General features: G+C 46.4%; 1 protein-coding gene across 3 annotated transcripts in view; it reads left to right on the plus strand.

Moving 5' to 3' along the window:
• The first annotated feature begins 3,445 nt into the window (after positions 1-3,445).
• The window catches only part of GABRR1 (gamma-aminobutyric acid type A receptor subunit rho1), a 29,757-nt gene continuing 13,060 nt past the window's right edge, over positions 3,446-20,142 (plus strand). Inside the window, exons 1-5 of one of the 3 annotated variants that reach the window (XM_044388898.3) lie at positions 3,446-3,567; positions 12,751-12,756; positions 17,053-17,097; positions 17,829-17,938; positions 19,407-19,474. In XM_044388898.3, coding sequence (XP_044244833.2) covers positions 3,446-3,567; positions 12,751-12,756; positions 17,053-17,097; positions 17,829-17,938; positions 19,407-19,474 — 351 coding nt within the window. Of the gene's footprint in view, positions 3,568-12,750; positions 12,757-15,248; positions 15,252-17,052; positions 17,098-17,828; positions 17,939-19,406; positions 19,475-20,142 lie in introns of all 3 variants that reach the window. The other 2 variants (XM_026511824.4, XM_044388899.3) reach the window with 2 other exon arrangements.

A 20,142-nucleotide genomic window follows, 5' to 3' on the forward strand; every position in this document is an offset into this window, starting at 1 on the left:
TTTGATTTGTATTTCCCTGATGCTGAGTGATGTTGAGCACCCTTTTTTCATGTGTCTGTTGGCCATTTGGATGTCTTCTTTGCAGAAATGTCTGCTCATGTCTTCTGCCCGTTTCTTGATTGGATTATTTGTTCTTTGGGTGTTAAGCTTGATAAGTTCTTTATAGAGTTTGGATACTAGTCCTTCATCTGGTGTGTCATTTGCAAATATCTTCTTCCATTTTGTTGGCTGTCTTTTGGTTTTGTTGACTGTTTCCTTTGCTGTGCAGAAAGTTTTTTTATCTTGATGAAATCCCAATAGTTCATTTTTGCCTTTGTTTCCCTTGTCTTCGGAGATGTGTCTAGCAAGAAGTTGCCGTGGCCGAGGTCGAAGAGGTTGCTGCCTGTGTTCTCTTTAAGGATTTTGATGGATTCCTGTCTCACATTTAGGTCTTTCATCCATTTTGAGTCTATTTTTGTGTATGGTGTAAGGAGTGGTCCAGTTTCATTCTTCTGCATGTGGCTGTCCAATTTTCCCAACACCATTTGCTGAAGAGACTGTCTTTTTTTCCATTGGATATTCTTTCCTGCTTTGTCAAAGATTAGTTGACTACAGAGTTGAGGGTCCATTTCTGGGTTCTCTAGTGTGTTCCATTGATCTATGTGTCTATTTTTATGCCAGTGTCATACTGTCTTGATGATTACAGCTTTGTTTTTTTGCTTTTTGTTTTTTAAAGATTTTATTTATTCATTCGACAGAGAGAGAGACAGCCAGTGAGAGAGGGAACACAAGCAGGGGGAGTGGGAGAGGAAGAAGCAGGCTCCCAGGGGAGGAGCCTGATGCAGGGCTCAATCCCAGAACGCCAGGGTCACGCCCTGAGCCGAAGGCAGATGCTTAACGACTGAGACACCCAGGCGCCCCAATGATTACGGCTTTGTAATAGAGCTTGAAGTCTGGGATTGTGATGCCACCAGGTTTGGCTTTCTTTTTCAACATTCCTCTGGCTATTCAGGGTCTTTTCTGGTTCCACACAAATTTTAGGATTATTTGTTCCAGTTCTGTGAAAAAAGTTGATGGTATTTTGATATGGATTGCACTGAATGTGTAGATTGCACTAGATAGCATAGACATTTTAACAATATTTATTCTTTCAATCCATGAGCATGGAACGTTTTTCCATTCTTTGTGTCTTCCTCCATTTCTTTCATGAGTATTCTATAGTTTTCCGAATACAGATCCTTTGCTTCTTTGGTTAGGTTTATTCCTAGGTATCTTACAGGTTTTGGTGCAATTGTAAATGGGATCGACTCCTTAATTTCTCTTTCTTCTGCCTCGTTGTTGGTGTATAGAAATGCAACTGATTTCTGTGCATAGATTTTATATCCTGACACTTCACTGAATTCCTGTATGAGTTCTAGCAATTTTTGGGTGGAGTCTTCTGGGTTTTCCACATAAAGTATCATGTCATCTGCAAGCAAACTTTGTCCTTTAAAATGGCTTGTCACATCTGTCAACTGAGCCTCATTCTCAACTATAATATTCCAGGCAATGCTTTGATTGCATAATGGAGTCTTCCCATTATATCCTGGCAAAAAGGAGGACAGATTCTTACTGAACATATGTAAACAATTATATTGAAAAGCAAAGAGACTAAGCAAGTTTCTCAATTCTGGGGAGGGTAATTAATTGTGTCAGTGAGAACCATATATCATTTTTAAATGTTTCATTTTAGTTTACAACAGCAGAATTTACAAAATTATTGTGAATTACATATAGCATGAGAAGAAAGAGGAAAGGCTTCCATACACATCCAATAGGTAGGACATTAAAACAAATCAACAGCATTCCAAATAACCTCAATAAAATTTCCTGCATCAATTTGTTCAGTCTCATGTAATTCATTCTCATTCTGATGGCTATCGGGTTAGCAGTTTCATGAAACTGTCTGCTTTTCAACTATAAGGAGTCCTCGAAATCCTGACTAAGTTCCACCGATATGCTCTGAAAGTTATCAGAGATTTGGAGAGTCAACGGTTTGAAGGACCTTGTGCTATCCTCTTCCAAAAGGTTCTGGGAGTGCCCTTCTTTATTGAAGACACAAACTCTGACAACACAAATCTTCGAACAAGCATCAAAGAAAAGGAAAAACTATCTATGGTGTTTAAAAAATTCAACTGAGTAAATTTTGAAGATCTTATTGGCTTTATTCCATGATTCACCAATCAGGCGACATCTAATCTAGCAGATAGAAAGGAGCTGTATAAAATGAAATATTTGTATAAGCAGAAGGGGTGGGACAAGGAAGTTACACTAGACAAAAAAAAGTAGACTGATTATTGCAAGGTTACTTTCCTTTAGGGGATGGCAAGTGTCTATCAGGCAGATTAGTGCTAATTAGGTGACTTCTTTTTTTTTTTTTTAAAGATTTTATTTATTTATTTGACAGAGAGACAGCCAGTGAGAGAGGTAACACAGGCGGGGGGAGTGGGAGAGGAAGAAGCAGGCTCATAGCAGAGGAGCCTGATGTGGGGCTCGATCCCATAACGCTGGGATCACGCCCTGAGCCGAAGGCAGACGCTTAACGACTGAGCCACCCAGGCGCCCCTAATTAGGTGACTTCTGATTGACTGGTTTAAGATTCCATTTTGGGGATGGGGGGGCTGAAACTGAGTCTTGATTTGGTAACATGTAGCTTAGCATAAGTGACTCCATTTTGGGCCCATTCTTTTAACAACAGAAAGCACAGACTTAATGGATATTGCTAATTTATTAGTGGTATTTTTTAAATGTGAAAAGTCTGATAAAGTTCATAATACAAGTAACACAGCTGACAAGGAAATTTGGTTCTTCCTGTGCAAAACAAAACAAAACATCCTCTTCCCCCCTAGCCCTCCCAACCTCAGCCATATAGGCAACCTGCCCAGGTAGGAAGCCCTGAGCTTCTGTGGATTCAACATAGGAGGGAGTGGGGGCAGGGAGCTGTGCAAATCCAGCCCTCAGCTAAAGCAAATAATAATGGCTGGGAGCTTAAAATAGATCCAGGGAGGAGCTCATTAACTTGGCATAGGAAGCAGTTCAGTACCTCTGGCATTTCTCATTTTGGAAATTGCTTTGGTCCATTTTCCTTCTAGTCATTGGACCAGAAAATGCAGACCTTTACTAACATATTCACCACATTGGATGATGAACTAATTTAGTCCAGCCGAAATAATTGTTCGACAGGAACACAGGACTTCAACCTCAGTTCAGAAAATCCCTGACATCTGACGTAGGAGGATTTATAGGTTTAGTGGAAATTGCTTTCTCCTGCTCTCCAGATTACATACTGTGGGGTGATTTTTTTTTTTTTTTTGCATGAGTAAACATCCTTGGAATAATGAACAGACCAATAATGTCTTAAGAGAGAAAAAGAACATCCTTTTCCTTTTCGCTGTTTCTTGAGAGAACCATTTGCATTTGGAAACCCATGTTGGCTGTTCCGAATATGAAAGTTGGCATCTTCCTTTTGTGGTGGGGATGGGTTTGGGCCACTGAAAACAGAGTGCACTGGCAAGGAAGAGAAGTACACGAGATGTCTAAGAAAGGCAGGTGAGTGGACTTCTGGGGATGGAGCTTACAGTACCGTTCCGGAGGCATTTCCAGCATATCGTGTTTTATGTGGATACCTTCCCCACCTTTTCCCTTTGTGCTTCTGCTTCCTCTCTTTTAGGAAGTTAGAATTACGTTGTTGTTTTTTAATGATGCTAGGTCGGATACAGTGCTGTCATTGCATATTCCTAAGTCTCTTAGGAATTGTCCTAGGCGAAAGATAGACTGGAAAAAAGAATATAGCACCTTGTTTTTAAAAATTCAGGGCAATTATTTGATGTCTGCATCCTAGGTTGGGACAAATCTGCGAATTCTCAAATAACCAATGGGATCTCTGATTAGTGAGAATGATCTTGTTCTAATTATTTCTGCTAGATTTGTGGGTTCCTTTTAACATATTAAAAAAAAAAAAAACAAGGCAGCTTTCTTCAAGCTGTATGCCTAGACGGATCATTAGATGTCCCTTACTAGTAAATGGGGAGGGTGCAGGGACGGACCTGCCTACAGACCAGCTGCTTGCTCGTTGCCAACGGTACGTGCTGCCCTGGCCGTACCAGCGTCCGAGGCGGCAGCTTAAGCAGAGGCGGATGGCCCCTCTGGCACCTGGACTCACTCGGGCGGCTCTGATGGCAGCACCGGTCATTAACTCATGGCAGTGCACACCTGCACACCGACACACCTGCTTACCCCACATTCAGCAATGAAATAGCACCGTTGGAGGAAACCTGATCCAGCTCTCTCTCTTTACTGATGAGGAAAGAAAGGCAGTAAGGGCATTCTTGACTCTCAGTTCTTTAACAGCCTTAGGTCCAAATTAAGCTTCAGGTCTCTTTATCTCTGGGTGTAAATATGAACAGAGGTCAGAAATATCAATTAGCGTGAACGGGAATGCCGCTTTCTGCAGATCGGGGCTAGTGACAGGGCTGGGGGTCTGACTCTTCAGTGTCCCCCTCCTGGGCTGTGAGCGCCCTCCACACATGGGCTCCCGGACAGCCAGTGCCGGCTCACCGCACTCGGTCTAGGATGTTTTAACATCACAAAACCAGGAGCCGAAATATCTGGGGATCGTGGGAAGTCCTGGGCACTGGGAGAGATTGCTGTGTACAAGCCCGTGCCCTGGTTCTGTCAGAGTCAGAAGTTGCTTGGGCCAACCGGAAATCTGTGGAGCGGTACAGCCATAGAGATTATCTGAACCAAATGTGCTCATGAGGATTAAAAGCCACCACAGCGACAAACCCTATTGGTTGTCATCAAAAGTTCTCAGCCGCTCTCCTAAACCAGAGTTGGAGTGGTGACCTGCTGGTGAATGCCAATGATAAAGAGAAGTCCCAGAGAATGAAATAGATTTTCTTTAAAAAAAAGTTATTTGGGGGACCTGAGTGGTGCAGTCGGTTAAGCATCTGACTCTCTGTTTTAGCTCAGGTCATGATCTCAGGGCCATGATCTCAGGGTCACGGGCTCAGCCTGAGGGGATCAATCCCCATGTCGGGCTCCGCACTCAGAGAGGAGTCTGCTTAAAGATTCTCTCTCTCTCCCTCTGCCCCTCCCCCTGGCTCTCTCTCTCTCTCTTTCTCTCAAATAAATAAATAAATAATCTTTTTAAAAATTGAATTAAAAAATTACTTAAAAGAACATTCATTTTTTATTATGAAAGTCATATGTGATTATTATTTAACATTTTTAAAAATGGGAAAAAGGTTTTAAAAACACACAAAAATCTCCCATAATCCCCAAGCCCAGAAACTGATGGGTGTTAACATTGTTAACATTGTTGTGTATTCTTTCACTCTTTTTTTTCTAAGCACATACTGAGCATTAACTAGTTTGGGAATATTCTATACATATAGTTACACTTGTAACCTTAATTTTTTTAATAGGATTTTGTCTGCATGTTTGCTTATTTGCAGACTACATAATTATCATTTGAATGACTGCATTAATGCATAATAATGCATAATTTACCACCATGTAAGCAGTTTCCTCTGTTTTACGGACATTTAGTTGCTTCCTTTGTCACTATAAATATTATACATGAATATCCTTGTACATGAGAATAGTTGTCTACATACAGGATTTTCTTTTTTAAAAGAAGCTCTACGCTCAATGCAGGGCTTGAACTCACAACCCTGAGGTCAAGAGTCACATGCTCTACCGACAGAACCAGCCAGGCCCCCCTCCATATGTGATTCGTTAATTAGGATAGACTCCCGGAAGTGTACTGGGTCAAACAGCACAAGAACTTTAAAGCTCCAGATATATTTGGCCAAACGGCTTTCCAGAATGGTGGACCCAACTTACACATCCACCAGCCAGGTTAAGTTTTATTTTTTTGTAGCCTACATTTTTAAAGGGCTCACTTAATTTCATCCAGATTCTCAACTCATAAACTGCTTATAATTTGTATTCAAGCTTCTTTTCATAGTTTCTACTAATGCAATGGGAAGCAAGGTGAACACATGCACACAACAGAGTGAGGCAAGCGAGGTGCCTATGGGGCAGAATTTAAGGAGGTACTTGCATGGTCCTGAGAGTGGTTGCCTCCTTAGGTGCTCTTCCTTACTTGCCTCACTCTAGTCTCCACCCTGGCAAATAACTCAAGGGCTGTTTCTCAAGATCTCCACAGAAGGCACATCCAGGTGGGATTCTCCTCCCAAATCATGCTTGGTAAATATCAGGATGCCAGGGCATTGGGCAATGCTTCTGGAATGGATCAATAGTTATTGTCTCTTTCTCCTCTCTGGAAGAATGGAGGCATAACCTGTCTATACCACAGGCCCTGGGACAAATGCCAGCTCTTGCTCTGGGAGGGCAAACTGATCTACCAGAAGCCGCAATTACTGTTCTCATACTTGCTTTGGCATGCTAAAGAATTCCAGTTTATTCTGAAGGTAAAGTGGGTCTGAACAGCTTCAGCTGATGTCCAGTTTGGAGCGATCACACTGGTGGCAGTATGGTAGAAGGATGGGAAGGGTGCTGGAGGGGAGACAGAGCCTATGCCTTAGCCCAGGTGAGAGACGGTGAAAGCCTGAAGTAGGATATTAGTGGAAAGAATGGGGCTTGGGGAGGGGCACCTGGGTGGCTCAGTTGGTTAAGCGGCTGCCTTCCGCTCAGGTCATGATCCCAGGGTCCTGGGATCGAGCCCCATGTTGGGCTCCCTGCTCAGCGGAGAGCCTGCTTTTCCTTCTGCCTCTGCCTGCTGCTCTGCCTGCTTGTGCTCTCTCCCTAGCTCTCTGTCAAATAAATAAATAAAATCTTAAAAAAAAGTAATGGGGCTGGAGGAGATGGATCCAAGAGCTTTAAGGAGCTAGAATAGTTAGAATTTAATTGGGTGGAAGACTAGCCGGTATCTGGATTGTGTGACCCGGTAGGGGTGGTGCCAGGGAAAGGAGAGCAGGATGGGGAGCAGACTGGGGGGCGGGGGGGAAGAGGCATTCATTACAAACACGTGGACCTGGATGTGCTTTCACAAGATGCTAAGAGATAGCTGTCCAGTTGGAGGCCTGCAGGTTTGCAGTTCAGGAGGGAAATTGGGCTTGGAGACGTAGATTTAATGGGAGTCCTCATAGGGGTGGTGGATGAGGTGGCCCAAAGACAGCATGTTGCATGAAAGAATAGGGTCAATGGCAGAACCTCAGGGAAGAGCAACATTAAAGGGGGGGATGGAGGAAGGGGCTTTGGTGAAGGATGTTGGAAAAGAGGGAACAGAGAAATAGGTGTACGACTGGAATGGAGAGGTGTCCAAGATGCCCAGAGAGTCCTTTATTCAACAGTTGTCAAATGCTTGTTAGAGGGCCGGCACCACACCCGGCAATGGGTGCTTCATCAACGACTAAATCAAATACAGGTTTTGCCCTCAAGAGGCTTACAGACTAGAGAGGCATTCCAGCGAAGTGTCAAGGGTTTCCAGAAGGAGGGAGTGAACAAGAGGGTCAGATCACACAAACATACAGCCACTAAGAGCCACTGAGGACCTCAGAAAAGAGTGGCAGTGGGTTGAAGAGCAGAAGAAGATGGGGTGGGTATAGGTAACTCATACAAGAAACTCAGCTATGAATGGAAAGGCTGTGACTGGTGAGGGTGAGAGAGAGAGCCGGGCAAGAGCTCTCAGGCCAGCAGAGACCTAGCAGGTTCACGTGTTGAAGGGGGAAGGTGGGAGAAAGGCGATGATGATGATGATGCATGAGATACTTGCTGTCAGATCCCTGTCCTGACAAAGCACAAGCTATTGGATTATGGACTGGGTCTCTGGCTGCCCAAGTATCTTGGAATTCGATTTTCTCCTAAGTGAGTAAGTAGTGTTCTGTCTTCACCTTGTCCCTTCATTCTCCAGATGGTTTGCTTGAACTGTTGACTCTCTTCTGTGGGCTGCTGGGTCTTGTCCAGTTATGACCTGCCACTCAGCCCGACGGTTTCCCCAGATCTGTACTCAGGCTACTCCCCATGCTCAAGACACCCTCCCTTTCATCTTTCTCCCGCTCATTTCTTTTGCTGCTCCAATGTTTACCAGAGACGTTACCTTCTCTGAGGAGCCTTCGCTGGCCCTCCTCCACCCCCGCCTCTCAGTCTCAACTGGGCAATTTACTTCTGAGCTTCCACAGCCCAATCCATCCCATCTCGAGAACTAATCTCCCAGCATTAACACGCACTCCTCGTCTGCCTCAGTTTCTAGACTACGAGCTCCTTCAGGGCTGTATCAGTCTGCTTGGGCTGTCATAACAAATTACCACAGCCTGGGTGGCTTAAATAACAGGCAGTGATTCTCTCACAGGTCTGGAGGCTAGAAGTCCATGATCAAGGTGCCGGCAAATTTGGTTTCTGGTGAAGGCTCTCTTCCTGGCTTGTAGACAGCTCCCTTCTTGCTGTGTCCTCAAATGGCCATTCCTCTGTGCTTGCCAACAGGGGTGAAGGGGGCATCTCTGGTGTCTCTTCCTCTTCTTGTAAGGACACCAGACCCATTGGATCAGAGCCCCATTCTTATGATCTCATTTAACCTAAAAACCTCCCTAAAGGGGCGCCTGGGTGGCTTAGTCGTTTAGCATCTGCCTTCAGCTCAGGGCGTGATCCCAGGGTTCTGGGATCGAGCCCCACATCAGGCTCCTCCGCTATGAGCCTGCTTCTTCCTCTCCCACTCCCCCTGCTTGTGTTCCCTCTCTCGCTGGCTGTCTCTCTCTCTGTCAAATAAATAAATAAAATCTTTTTTTAAAAAGTGCATTAAAAAAAACCCCAAAAAACCTCCCTAAAGCCCGATCGCCAAAAACAGTCACACTGGAAGTTAAGACTCTAACATATGAACTTGCGGGAAGCACAGTCCAATCTGTAACAAGGGCTCAACTTGTACCTTTATCCTGTCACCCCAAGTTCAAATACAATATCTGATACATGGCAGATACTCAAGAAATATGAAGCATAAATAAATGAGTGAGTCCTAACTTTACTATTCTAGTGCTTCATTCATCCAGCAAATACGGACTCACTACGTGATGTTCCAGGCATCGTGCCCAGGGCTTGGGAGGCAACGGTGGTCCCTTGAGATGCTGACAGCTTAGTAGGGGTGACAGACATTAATCAAATAATTTTTACAGAACGTCAGAATTTCAAGGACCTTAGAAATCCCTTCATTTAAAGATGAGAAGAGAGGGGCGCCTGGGTGGCTCAGTCGTTAAGCATCTGCCTTTGGCTCAGGTCATGATCCCAGGGTCCTGGGATTGAGCCCCACATTGGGCTCCCTACTCTGCTGGGAGCCTGCCTTCTTCCTCTCCCACTTCCCCTGCTTGTGTTCTCTCACTGGCTGTCTCTCTCTCTCTGTCAAATAAATAAATAAAATCTTTTTAAAAAATACACAAATAAGGATGAGAAGAGAAGGGCCCAGAAATATATACTACTTATGCCAAGATCATGCAACCTCCCCTCAGAATTCCACACCTCTCATTTCTTCACATCCAGGGCCCTCCCTTCACCATCATAAAGTGAAAACAGGACATTATATTGACAGAGGTAAGGTTCAGGTTGAACCACATGAAAATGTTTTTCTAGGTCAAAACCAGTTGAATGTCAGCCATTTTGTGTGGTTCAAACATTTTCTTGCTCAATCCTTCTAACAATCTTATAAAGTTAGTATCATTTACCCTTTTTATAGAAAACTGAGGCACAGAAAGACCAAGTAACCTGCCCAAGGTTTACAGCTAATTGGGGGCCACCCTGGGATTCACACTGAAGTCTGACTGGTGCCAAATCTGAACCCCTTCCCATCCTGTAAGCTGCCTCAGTGAGAAAACCTAACTTCCTTTAAAAAAAAAAGATTTTATTTATTTATTTGTCAGAGAGAGAGCAAGATCTTTTTTTTTTTTAAAGATTTTATTTATTTATTTGACAGAGACAGAGCCAGCGAGAGAGGGAACACAAGCAGGGGGAGTGGGAGAGGAAGAAGCAGGCTCTCAGTGGAGGAGCCTGATGTGGGGCTCGATCCCAGAACTCCGGGATCATGCCCTGAGCTGAAGGCAGACGCTTAATGACTGAGCCACCCAGGCGCTCCAGCAAGATCTTTTTTTTTTTTTTTTTTTTTTTTTTAAGATTTTACTTATTTATTTGTCAGAGAGAGCTAGAGCAAGAACAAGCAGGGGTAGTAGCAGACAGAGGGAGAAGCAGGCTCCCTGCTGAGCAAGAAGCCCGATGTGGAACTTGATCCCACGACTCTGGGAGCATGACCTGAGCCGAAGGCAGCCTCTTAACTGACTGAGCCACCCAGCCGTCCTGAGAAAACCTAACCTGCAACAAGTGATTGTGACTTGCGATTGCTGTGACATCAGGTCTCCCTGTGGGCTTTTACTACCTGCTCTTCTGGGCCTGGGCCCGTTCCATCTCCAGGTGGGAGGGCAGGAGGTCGGGGAAGGTAGAGAAGTTCACTCGGTAACTTCATTTACCAAACTATGTTGCGGGCTGTCTCCTTGATAGACATACTCTTTGTTTTCTTGCTTTTTTGGTTTTGTTTTTTTCAACAGCTGGTATATTTAATTAGTTATGGGAATTCCACTCAAAAGATGTTTACTGAGTCTAAAGTGTTCAATGGCACGTAGTTATATGGTGAATAGAATATGATCAGTAAACTACGATTGCTCATAAAGGGGGTAGCTTTGGAATTAGAGACAGATTTCTACATGTTAGAAAAGAGTGTATAGAAAGTAGTTAAAGAAATATAATAAATGGGAAAAATATAACCTGAGAATTCTGATAAAGAGAATAGGTGGGAAAAAAATCAGAGCTTTAAATTAAAAGAAAGTAATCCAGTGTCTTCAAATGCAAAGGCATATGGAATTTAAGTTGGGACATATGTACGAGATAAAAGAGATGATCTAGGCTGAGATTTTACCTGAGAAGTAATATGCCCTTTTGCCCCCGCCAAGGGCGATAGCATCCCAGGAGTTTGTGCTAAGGACCTGCCAAGTTGGTGGGAACAGGGGTCAGTCATGGTGGCAAGAAAAAAGCTTGATCGAACGACCCTGAGATAGGACTTGGAGATAGGATCAGAAGCCACATTGAAGTTGGGCCGGTCCCACTCACACCAGATACAACCCCAGCTGTCTTTTGGCTCCAGGCAGCGCTGGTCTCCCATAGGTGCAGGACCTCTGGTATCAAGGAGTGTTCGCACCCTGTGTTAGTCAGGGTTCTCCAGAGAAACAGGACCACGAGGTTGCATGTAATATGTACCCATCTATCTGTACACAGGGCGTTGCATGGATACACTGTGTGACACAGAATGTAGCGTAATATATATGTATGTAGAGAGCAGGAAGGAGGACTGATTTATTTGAAAGAATTGGCTCATGCGGTTGTGGGGGCTACAGAGTCTGAAATTTACAGGGCAGGGGGCAGTCTGAAAGTTCAGCAGGAGTTGATGCTGCAGCTCAAGTCTGAACGCAGCCTGCTGGCAGAACTCCCTCTTCCTCAGAGGATCTCAGCCTTTTCTCTTAGGGCCTTCAACTGATTGGATGAGACCCACCCACATCGTGAAGAGCAATCTGCTTTGCTTAAAATCTACTGATGTAAATGTTAATCACATCTTTAAAACTACTTCACAGCAGGGCACCTGGGTGGCCCAGTTGGTTAAGCAGCCGACTCTTCATCTTGGCTTAGGTCATGATCTCAGGGTCACAAGATTGACCCAGCATTGGGCTCTGCGCTGGGCATGGAGCCTGCTTAAGATTATCTCTCTCCCTCTCCTCTGCCCCTCCCCACCCCACTCTCTCTCTCTCAATAAAAACAAAAACAACAAAACAAAACAAAAACCCTCACTGCAACATCTAGGCTGGTGTTTAACCAAAAACTGGGTACCATGGCCTAGTGAAGCTGACACATAAAATTACCCATTATATATTCTTAGAGGGTTTGAAAAGCAGATTATTGGTTATTTACTCAAAAATCCAACTTAGTAAGAATCAAAAGAAATGAACTATTTATACCCTAGGGAAAAAAACAGAATACTTACTCACTATGTGGAAAAATGCACAACCTCTATGACAATTCCAGAAATAGAAATATGTTTATATAATATTATAAATATAATATAAATAACATTATGATAACATCCTTATTAGATAAATAAAAATTAAATGCACACATGTGCACGCGCTCGCTCACACACTCCCTGTGCTGCTGGGTCTGGAGGAAACCAAAACCACATTTGTGGGCTCTGCCAGGCACTGACCCTTCCCACGCTGCCATCCGCTCATAGGGCTGGAGCTGTACGGTACCCCCAGTACCTTAGCGGTGATGCCTTCTGGAATAGGCTTGAAAGGGCTCCAAGGGCCCAACCCCTTATTTCACAGCCAAGGAAACAGAAACAGACAGAAAGCAGAACCATGACGATTTCTCTCGTCAGCCGGGAAAGCTGGGGCCTGAGGCAGTGCGCAGGCTTCCTCCCCGGCAGGTGTCCTTCCTGCTAAACCAGGTCGCTGCCTCCCTGTGCACAAACTCCCATAGCGGCCTGACTCGGGGTGCACACTGCACAGTAGCCCCGTGCTCAGCCTTAGGGGAGCAGCAGAGCCAGCTCGGCTGGTCTGGCCCACGTGTCCTCCCCGACCTCCCTTCCGTCCCCACACGGGCCTGCTGGCTGCTCACACGAGCGGCCCCACCTCCGGCCTCTGCCCCTGCCGGGCCTCTGGCAGGTGCGCTCTTTTCCAGCCTCAGCAGGTTGTTCCCTCATCTTCAGGCTTCTGCCTGACTGTCGCTTTCAGGGAAGTGTTCCCTGGCCACGCGGGTAAAGCAGCCAGCAAAGCACCCACTCCCGAACCCGCACTCGCTTGCCGTCAGAGCCCGTGATGTCTGTTCCCCTAAGGTAAGAGGATCCCTGGGTGTGTGTCCGTGAGGATTTCCTTTGACGCTTTGGCTTGGGCGGGAGCAGTTACAGGCAGCCCCGAGAATCCGTCACCGAAGCTCCTGAGCTCGATGGGACAGTGCTGGGAAGACTGGCTCCAGACAGTCAGGAGGCCTGGCTTTCGGACCTGGGGCTGCCTCATACTCCGTGACTTGGGACAAGTCACTGGACATCTTCAGGTCTGTTTCTTTTGTAGGGTGGAGTCAGTTAGGTCTGTCACCTCCGGGCTGTTGTAAGGACTGTGTGAGCCAAAGTACGGGCAAGTGCTTTGACTACCGTAAAACTCAGGAAACCCCTAAAGACCCCGGGTCTCACCTATGCCGTCTTGTGATGAGCGCGGATCAGAAACTCCCTCGCAGACCCTCATCCCACCAGGCACCCCTTAGGGCTCATGTCTGCTTGGAGGACAGTGACACCATGCACACCATCCGGGGACGCTCCCTGGATCTGCCAACTAGTGTGTCCCCCCTCCCCCCCCCCCCCCCAGGAAAAGGAGCTCAGTGCAGGATATCTGCTCTCTGAGCTCTTGCTGGTTTCATGCCATCGACATGATGGGACACAGTAAGTTCCTAAGTTGTCTTTGTAATCAAAGTTCTAGCGTGTGGCCAGGAATCATCCTGGAGCTTAATTCAGCAGCTTTCATGATACCCTTTTTTCTTCTTTGTCAATCTCAAAAAAGCATTTTCTTATCCCCAGTTCTCTGGCCTCTCTCTTATTTTCCAGATCTTCTCTGCTGCAGAATCCTTAAGTTTCCTGAACTGTAATTCATCTGGGTCTGCAGGCTTGAGTTGCATTTAAACAAAAATTACAACAGTGGTTCTCAACGTTGGCTGAAGAGGTTTGGAAGCTATTGATGCCTGGGTCCCACCCCGGTGTGGGGTGTGGTCTGGGAGGTTTTAAGCATCTCGGGTGACCCCAAAGTGCAGTCGGGCTGAGAAACCCTGAGTTAGGTGATCTCACGCCAGCATTTTCACAATGCTGGGCAGCATCTCATTCTTTTCACTACTCCCCTCCCAATGCCCAGGCCAGTCTCTATGACCGGGTTCTGTTAGCAGAGTCTCAGCCTTACCTTCATCGTGGGCTAACATTCCTCCCTCTCCTCCAAGCAGCGTATTTCCGTCCGCACGCTCTCCTGGCTCAGAATACAACTGTAAGGAAAGCTGCCTGTCTCTAGCACCTTTCTTGAGTATCACCTCATTTAAGCCTTGACCTCCTTGGCACACTTCTCACAGGACCATTCGACCCTTTGGAACGTACCTTTGGGTTTGTGCTTCTCTTTCCATATTTTGTACGTATTTTTGTGAAATCTGAGTTCTGCACACTACGAGGAGCTAGGGCTACAGAGGTGTACGAGATAGAGTCCCTCCCTGATAGAGTTCACGGTGGAGCACGTGAAGTGGTCAGAAAGCCCCCTGCCCCACGGGCTGGTGCACATTCTAATAAAGGCAGAGAAGAAGTGCTGACTTTGGTGGGAAGGAGAGAAATCGAGGAATTCTTCCAGGAGGAGGTGGTATTTGATCTGGGTGTGCAAGACATTGTCTGGGTAAGAAGAAGTATGAAGAATGGTGGCAAAGACTTTCCAGACAGATGGGACAGCAGGAACAGAAGCATAGAGGTAAAATGGGCAACTGCAAGAAGTGGGGGACAGAGTGGGATCTGAGGCTGGGCCTTTACATATATATAATTATTACAAATGCTATGAAAACAAGATTGTTTTCATTAGCTGGTTGAAGAAATTCCTTCCTTATCAAAATTGAGTTTTCTATCTTCTCAAAGATGACATAATCAGCAAAGTGAAATATAACTTATCTGGTGCTCTGCTATTAGCTAAAAGAGGGAGACTTTCAGCAGACCCCTTGCTCATCACAGGTTCCCATCCCTGTTCTATCTAACCTCTGAGAGAGTTCTGAGATGAGCTTTGGGAAAACATCACGCACATACAAGCTGACCAGGAACTACAGCCAGGAAACATCACGACGTACCATGGGTCAGAACTTTCCATTCTGTCCAAGAGGATAGGAGGGACATGGGTGGTTCAAAAAATGTACACCCTCTGTTCAGTCCAAAAAGCCGTCTCAAATGTCATCCTATAGTATCATAACTTGGGACATGTCTATATTTTCTTCATAACTTCTCAGGGGCTCATTGAATAAATAAGTTGGCATCAGTTTCATGTAGGGTTCATGCTAGCTCCTATGTGAGGGGAAAGGTAAGCTTGGACCTTCTACATCTAACCTAGATTCCAGGCAATGGGAGCCAAATCTTCCAACAAGGCACCGTGGCCAACCTTGCTTCCAACCCTTAGAGCCAGACCGTCTCGATTTGACTCCCGAATCCATCATGTTTACAAGTTATTCAGACCCCCCTTTTTCTTAGTTTCCTCATGTACATAGTGGGATCAGGATAAAGCCTACCACACAGGGCTGTTATGAGGACAAAGCCAAGTTAATACATGTGATGTAAGTTAGCATACCTGGCACATGGTAAGGACTCAAGCAGTGTTAGTTATTCCTATCATTTGCTGCGTGTCATACCTCATTTCAAGATCAACGATCAGGGGCACCTGCCTGGCTCAGTGTGTAGAGCATGCAACCCTTGATCTGAGGGTCACGAGTTCGAGCCCCACGTTGAGTGTAGAGCCTACTTAAAAAATAATAATCATCCTCCTGGCTGGTAAAAAGATACTAATGCCGTGTAAAATATTTCATGATATATTGTAACTTGAGTTTAAAAGCAAGTTACAGTATCTCCTCTTTCTCTCTTTCTCCCTCTCTTAAGAGGTTAAGGGTATATGAGATGGCAAAAATTATTTCCGAGTGGTTTTTATTTTCTCCTTTGTGTTTAAATCTATTTTGCAAATTTAACAGGAGCATATAAGCAAAGAAAAACTTATTTTAAAATATTAAACATCGTGAGAAATACTTTAAGGATCCTATTTATCAGTCTTTTCTAGGCTAGAATCTAAGCTTCAGGATGGGAGAGGCAGTGGCATCTCAGAGCCCATCTCTGTTTCAGGCTGGCCCAAAGCCAAAGAAAGAACGGGGTCAAGCTCAATTTCCATCCCAAGCCCTTCTTTTGATCCCTCCTGCTTCCCTTTTCAGATGCCCATCAAGGGGGCTGATTCCTTCCTTCACTCCACCAGCATGTGTTGAGAACCCAGAGGGGCCGAGCACGGTACAATATACTAAACATAAAGAAGAGTCTGCCCTCGGTGGCCTGTGGTCTCATCCTGCCCCTGCTGACCATCAGTAGTGATGGCCTGGAGCCCAAATACAGCTCTCCCTGCAATCTTAGCTCTTCCCCACTCTTGGGACCCATTCCTGAGACTCACTCCTGCCGAGCTCCTGCCTCTGCGCCACTTTGCTACGGATGACATAACCCCTATGCATCAGTCCTGATGTGTGGGCATCAGTCAATTCCTGGCAGAAAACAGTATTGCGCTCAAAAGGGCTTAACCAATAATTGAATAAAGGGACTACTCGTAGAGCTGTGGGCAAGGTTCTGGGAACCAACCAGCCATGCCAATGTCCTCAAGGTTGAGGACGAGCAGGAAGCCATGACTACCCACAGTCCTGGAGGGGAAATAGTATTATTAGAGCCTGTTGAAGACACTGTGATTATCTGTAATCACAGAGCAGCACAATTGCTAGTCCCTGGCATTGAAGCAGGAAGAGAATTAGGAATAAATGCCCTCGTCTGTCATCTCCTGCCAGCGCCCATTTGGCTGAATCCACAAGCCAGAGAGCAAGGATGCCTGAGCGATACAGTCCACCTGGCAATGCATTACTGTCTGTAGTAACAGTTTCATGGTAGGTCCAAGTTAGGAACCACATCAGTTTCAGGTCTGAGGGAACTAAGGGGGCAGATATTTTGAGGCAGACATCCTCAGACCAGTCGTTCTAAGTAATTAATTCTCCAAATCCCTGCTCCTGTGGGTACTGGGAAAAAGCTCATCAAAAGGCTAAATTAATGCATTGAAGCATCATAGTTTTGGTTTTTTCTTTCACATTTTATTCTGACTGTACCGGAAGTAGATCTGAAGGGTGAGGAGTGCTTTGTTGATTTGAGTACCTAGACTGTCTCTAGCACACCTTTGCTTTTAATTTTCATCGCAGACAGAGACAACAACCAGAAGTACACAGAGATGCCAACAGTAAGACAGGCATGGCCATAAACACACGTGCACCATTCTAAAGATGTCTCTTGTCCACACCTCAGCTGTGGTGACTTTCAGCAGCACCCCCATGCCTGGCCAAGGAGCAGAATGAGCCAGCAGAGGTCAAGGGTACCAAGCTCTGCCCACACCCACTGTCTTTCCCCTCCAGCTCAAACTCTCCCAGAATGGCCACAGCACTTTGGGGGAGTTTAGACTTCTTAAGAAGGCCAGGACCAGCAGTTCTCAGCCGTAGCTACACATTAAATTCATCTGGGAAGCTTTTGGGAGCGTGGGTGGCTCAGTTGGTTAGTCTTCTGCCTTCTGCTCAGGTCATGATCGCAGGATCCTGGGATCGAGTCCAACATTGGGATCCCTGCTTGTCAGGGAGCCTGCTTCTCCCTCTCCCCCGACCCCGCACTCATGCTCTGTCTCTCTCGCTATCTCTCTCTCTCAAATAAATAAAAATCTTTAAAAAAAAATCATCTGGGAAGCTTTTAAAAATACCAATTGCCAGGCCTCATTCCTGAAGTTCCCAAATCCAAATCTCTGAGGCGGGACCTGGGCATTGGTATTTTTAAAGTTCCTCAGTTATGATTCTAGAGGAAGAGAGAATATCCAATAGCGTAAAAGAAGAAATAACACATCCCATTGAAACAGTCACGATCAAATCTGACTGCAAACATTTTTTTCTCTGTCTTGATTGGAATATGTGACGAACTTGCTTCTCCCCGTTGGCAGCCCAATTCTGAAGCGAAGCCCTGATATCACCAAATCGCCACTGACCAAGTCAGAGCAGCTTCTGAGGATAGACGACCATGATTTCAGCATGAGGCCCGGCTTTGGAGGTAGGAGACCTGCACTCCTGGTGGGGTCTGTGCCCCTGTCCACAGTAGAAGTCAAGCCAAGGGACCACCCCGCTTCGCTCTCCCCCTATCAAGTCTGCTCAGGGGGCCGAGCCGGAGCCCACGGTGACTTCTGAGCATCGCCCCTGTCCGCCCCGCCGTGGGCTCTGCTGAGCCCACTCCCAGGCTAGCCCACTCTGCTGAGCACACTCTCAGGCTAGCCCACTCTGCTGAGCACACTCCCAGGCTAGGCTGGCTGAGCTGTCCTCCGGCCGCGGCTCCCAACAAGGAAGGCTGGGGATCTGTGAGGCCAGCAGCCGGCTGTGGGAAGGGCCAGGGGAGACCGGGCAGCCGCAGCCCAAAGCTGCCTCCGGAAAATGCCCCGAAATAACAACCTTGGACAAAATTCGTGCTCATCTGGGAGCTGGCAGACGGAACTGTGGGTGTCTCTCCGAGGGCAGCGTGTGGTCTGCTGGGTTTAATTAAATGAAAATAGCTTGAGAAAATAATGATCTAGTGCAGAGGGCTGTCACAGCCCTTTGAAGCTGAGCCCGCAGCTGGCGGATTTCAGCCCCCTCAGTGTCAAATAGGGTTTTCATCCATATGGGTTTCTTCCTGGAATCAAATATTTATTTTAGAAATCGTTCTCCCGTTTTTATTTCTCCCAGCCACCTTCACCCAAAGAATAAACAGGTTCTGGAAGGGAGTCTGTATCCAATCCTTAACCCACCGCTGTTGGATCCAAACCTACCTCCATCCATGACAATCCGAGTGTGCCCCACGCCTGCCCCACATCCAGGGAGGGAAAGGGGCAGCAATCTATTCCCTTTATAATGCTTTCCTTCTCTTGATGAATATTAAGTTTTCGTGGCCTAGAAATGCCAAACAAAACTCTAATGTTTCAAGGCCACCCTGGTGCATCATGTCCCTCTCGGAGCGACTCCATCATGTGGCAAAGAGGCAGGTCTGTGGGCTTGGCAAATGACCTGACTGTGGCTTTCGTTCTGGGTGCCTGTTTACCAAGCAGTGCCTTTCTCATGGCCACAGAGACATGGGCTTCCACGACAAAATCAGGAGGCAAAGATAAAGGATAAAGTGGACGACCTCGTGCTAGGCAGTAACTCCTTAGATTAGACCCAGCTTTGAGCTAGATCTTCGCTGTACCTTTCGATGAGCCTGTGTAACCAAAGAAGAAAGCTTTATAGGACTCTCATTGTTTCGGAATCACCTGAATGATTCAGACAAAAAAAAAAAATTTTTTTTTAAAAACCTTTTGTTGGAATATCCCAGGGAGCCACCCCATGATTCAACTCTTTGATTTCTGGTTTCGCCTCAGCTTGACATGTGGGGATGCCAAACCTTCAAATCTGACAGGAAGCTGAGGAAACGGGTTCCAGGGAGAATGCTCCTCATGCTTGTAATAAAAATTCAAAGAAAAAGAATAAGTTTTCTTGCCATGCCCCGTTTGCAGGTCCGGCCATTCCCGTTGGTGTGGACGTGCAGGTGGAGAGCTTGGACAGCATCTCAGAGGTCGACATGGTAAGTGCTTCTGTTTCTGGGGCTGAGGGCGGGTGGGTTCACACGGGGCCTGTGCTGGGCCAGGAGGTCCACACACCCGAATCACTGGGTCTCACAACTCCTTGTGCCATGGGAATGCCCACACTCGTTTTACAGGTGGCTCAGGAAGGTTAAGACACTTGCCAGAAGCCACCCAACTGGTATGAGACAGAGCTGGATGGCAAAGTCGATCTCCCTCCAGTGCCTGGGCTCTTGCCACTGGTGTGTGTTCTCTGGGCAAAGGCCCTCCAGCAGAAATCGTGCGGTCCAGGGTTGCAGCGGTCATGTAGCCAGATGTTCTACAGCTGGAGATCCTGCATCTGGCCGTGGAAATGCAGAACTGCTGAAAAGGGTCCCCTTTTTACCTTTCCAGCGAGTTAGATGGGAAAATGGAATTTCTACAACTCCTCGACTTACAGGACTGTCTACAGCCTCACTTAGTCTGGGTTCTCCGAAAGGCAGACTTGAGAGAAGCATTCTAGCACAAGTGGTTTATTTGGGAGGCGGTCCCGGGAAACACGCCAAGAGAGTGGGCGGAGGTGAGACAGGGATGGGGAGGAAGCAAAAAGGCCCGTGCCCTCAAACCAGTAACTACTATGAACCTCAGTCCCTTTGGGGGGAACTCCGAGAGTCAGCAAAGACCACACCTC

This window comes from Ursus arctos, unplaced genomic scaffold (genome assembly GCF_023065955.2).
Source record: "Ursus arctos isolate Adak ecotype North America unplaced genomic scaffold, UrsArc2.0 scaffold_13, whole genome shotgun sequence".
Lineage (NCBI taxonomy): Eukaryota > Metazoa > Chordata > Mammalia > Carnivora > Ursidae > Ursus > Ursus arctos.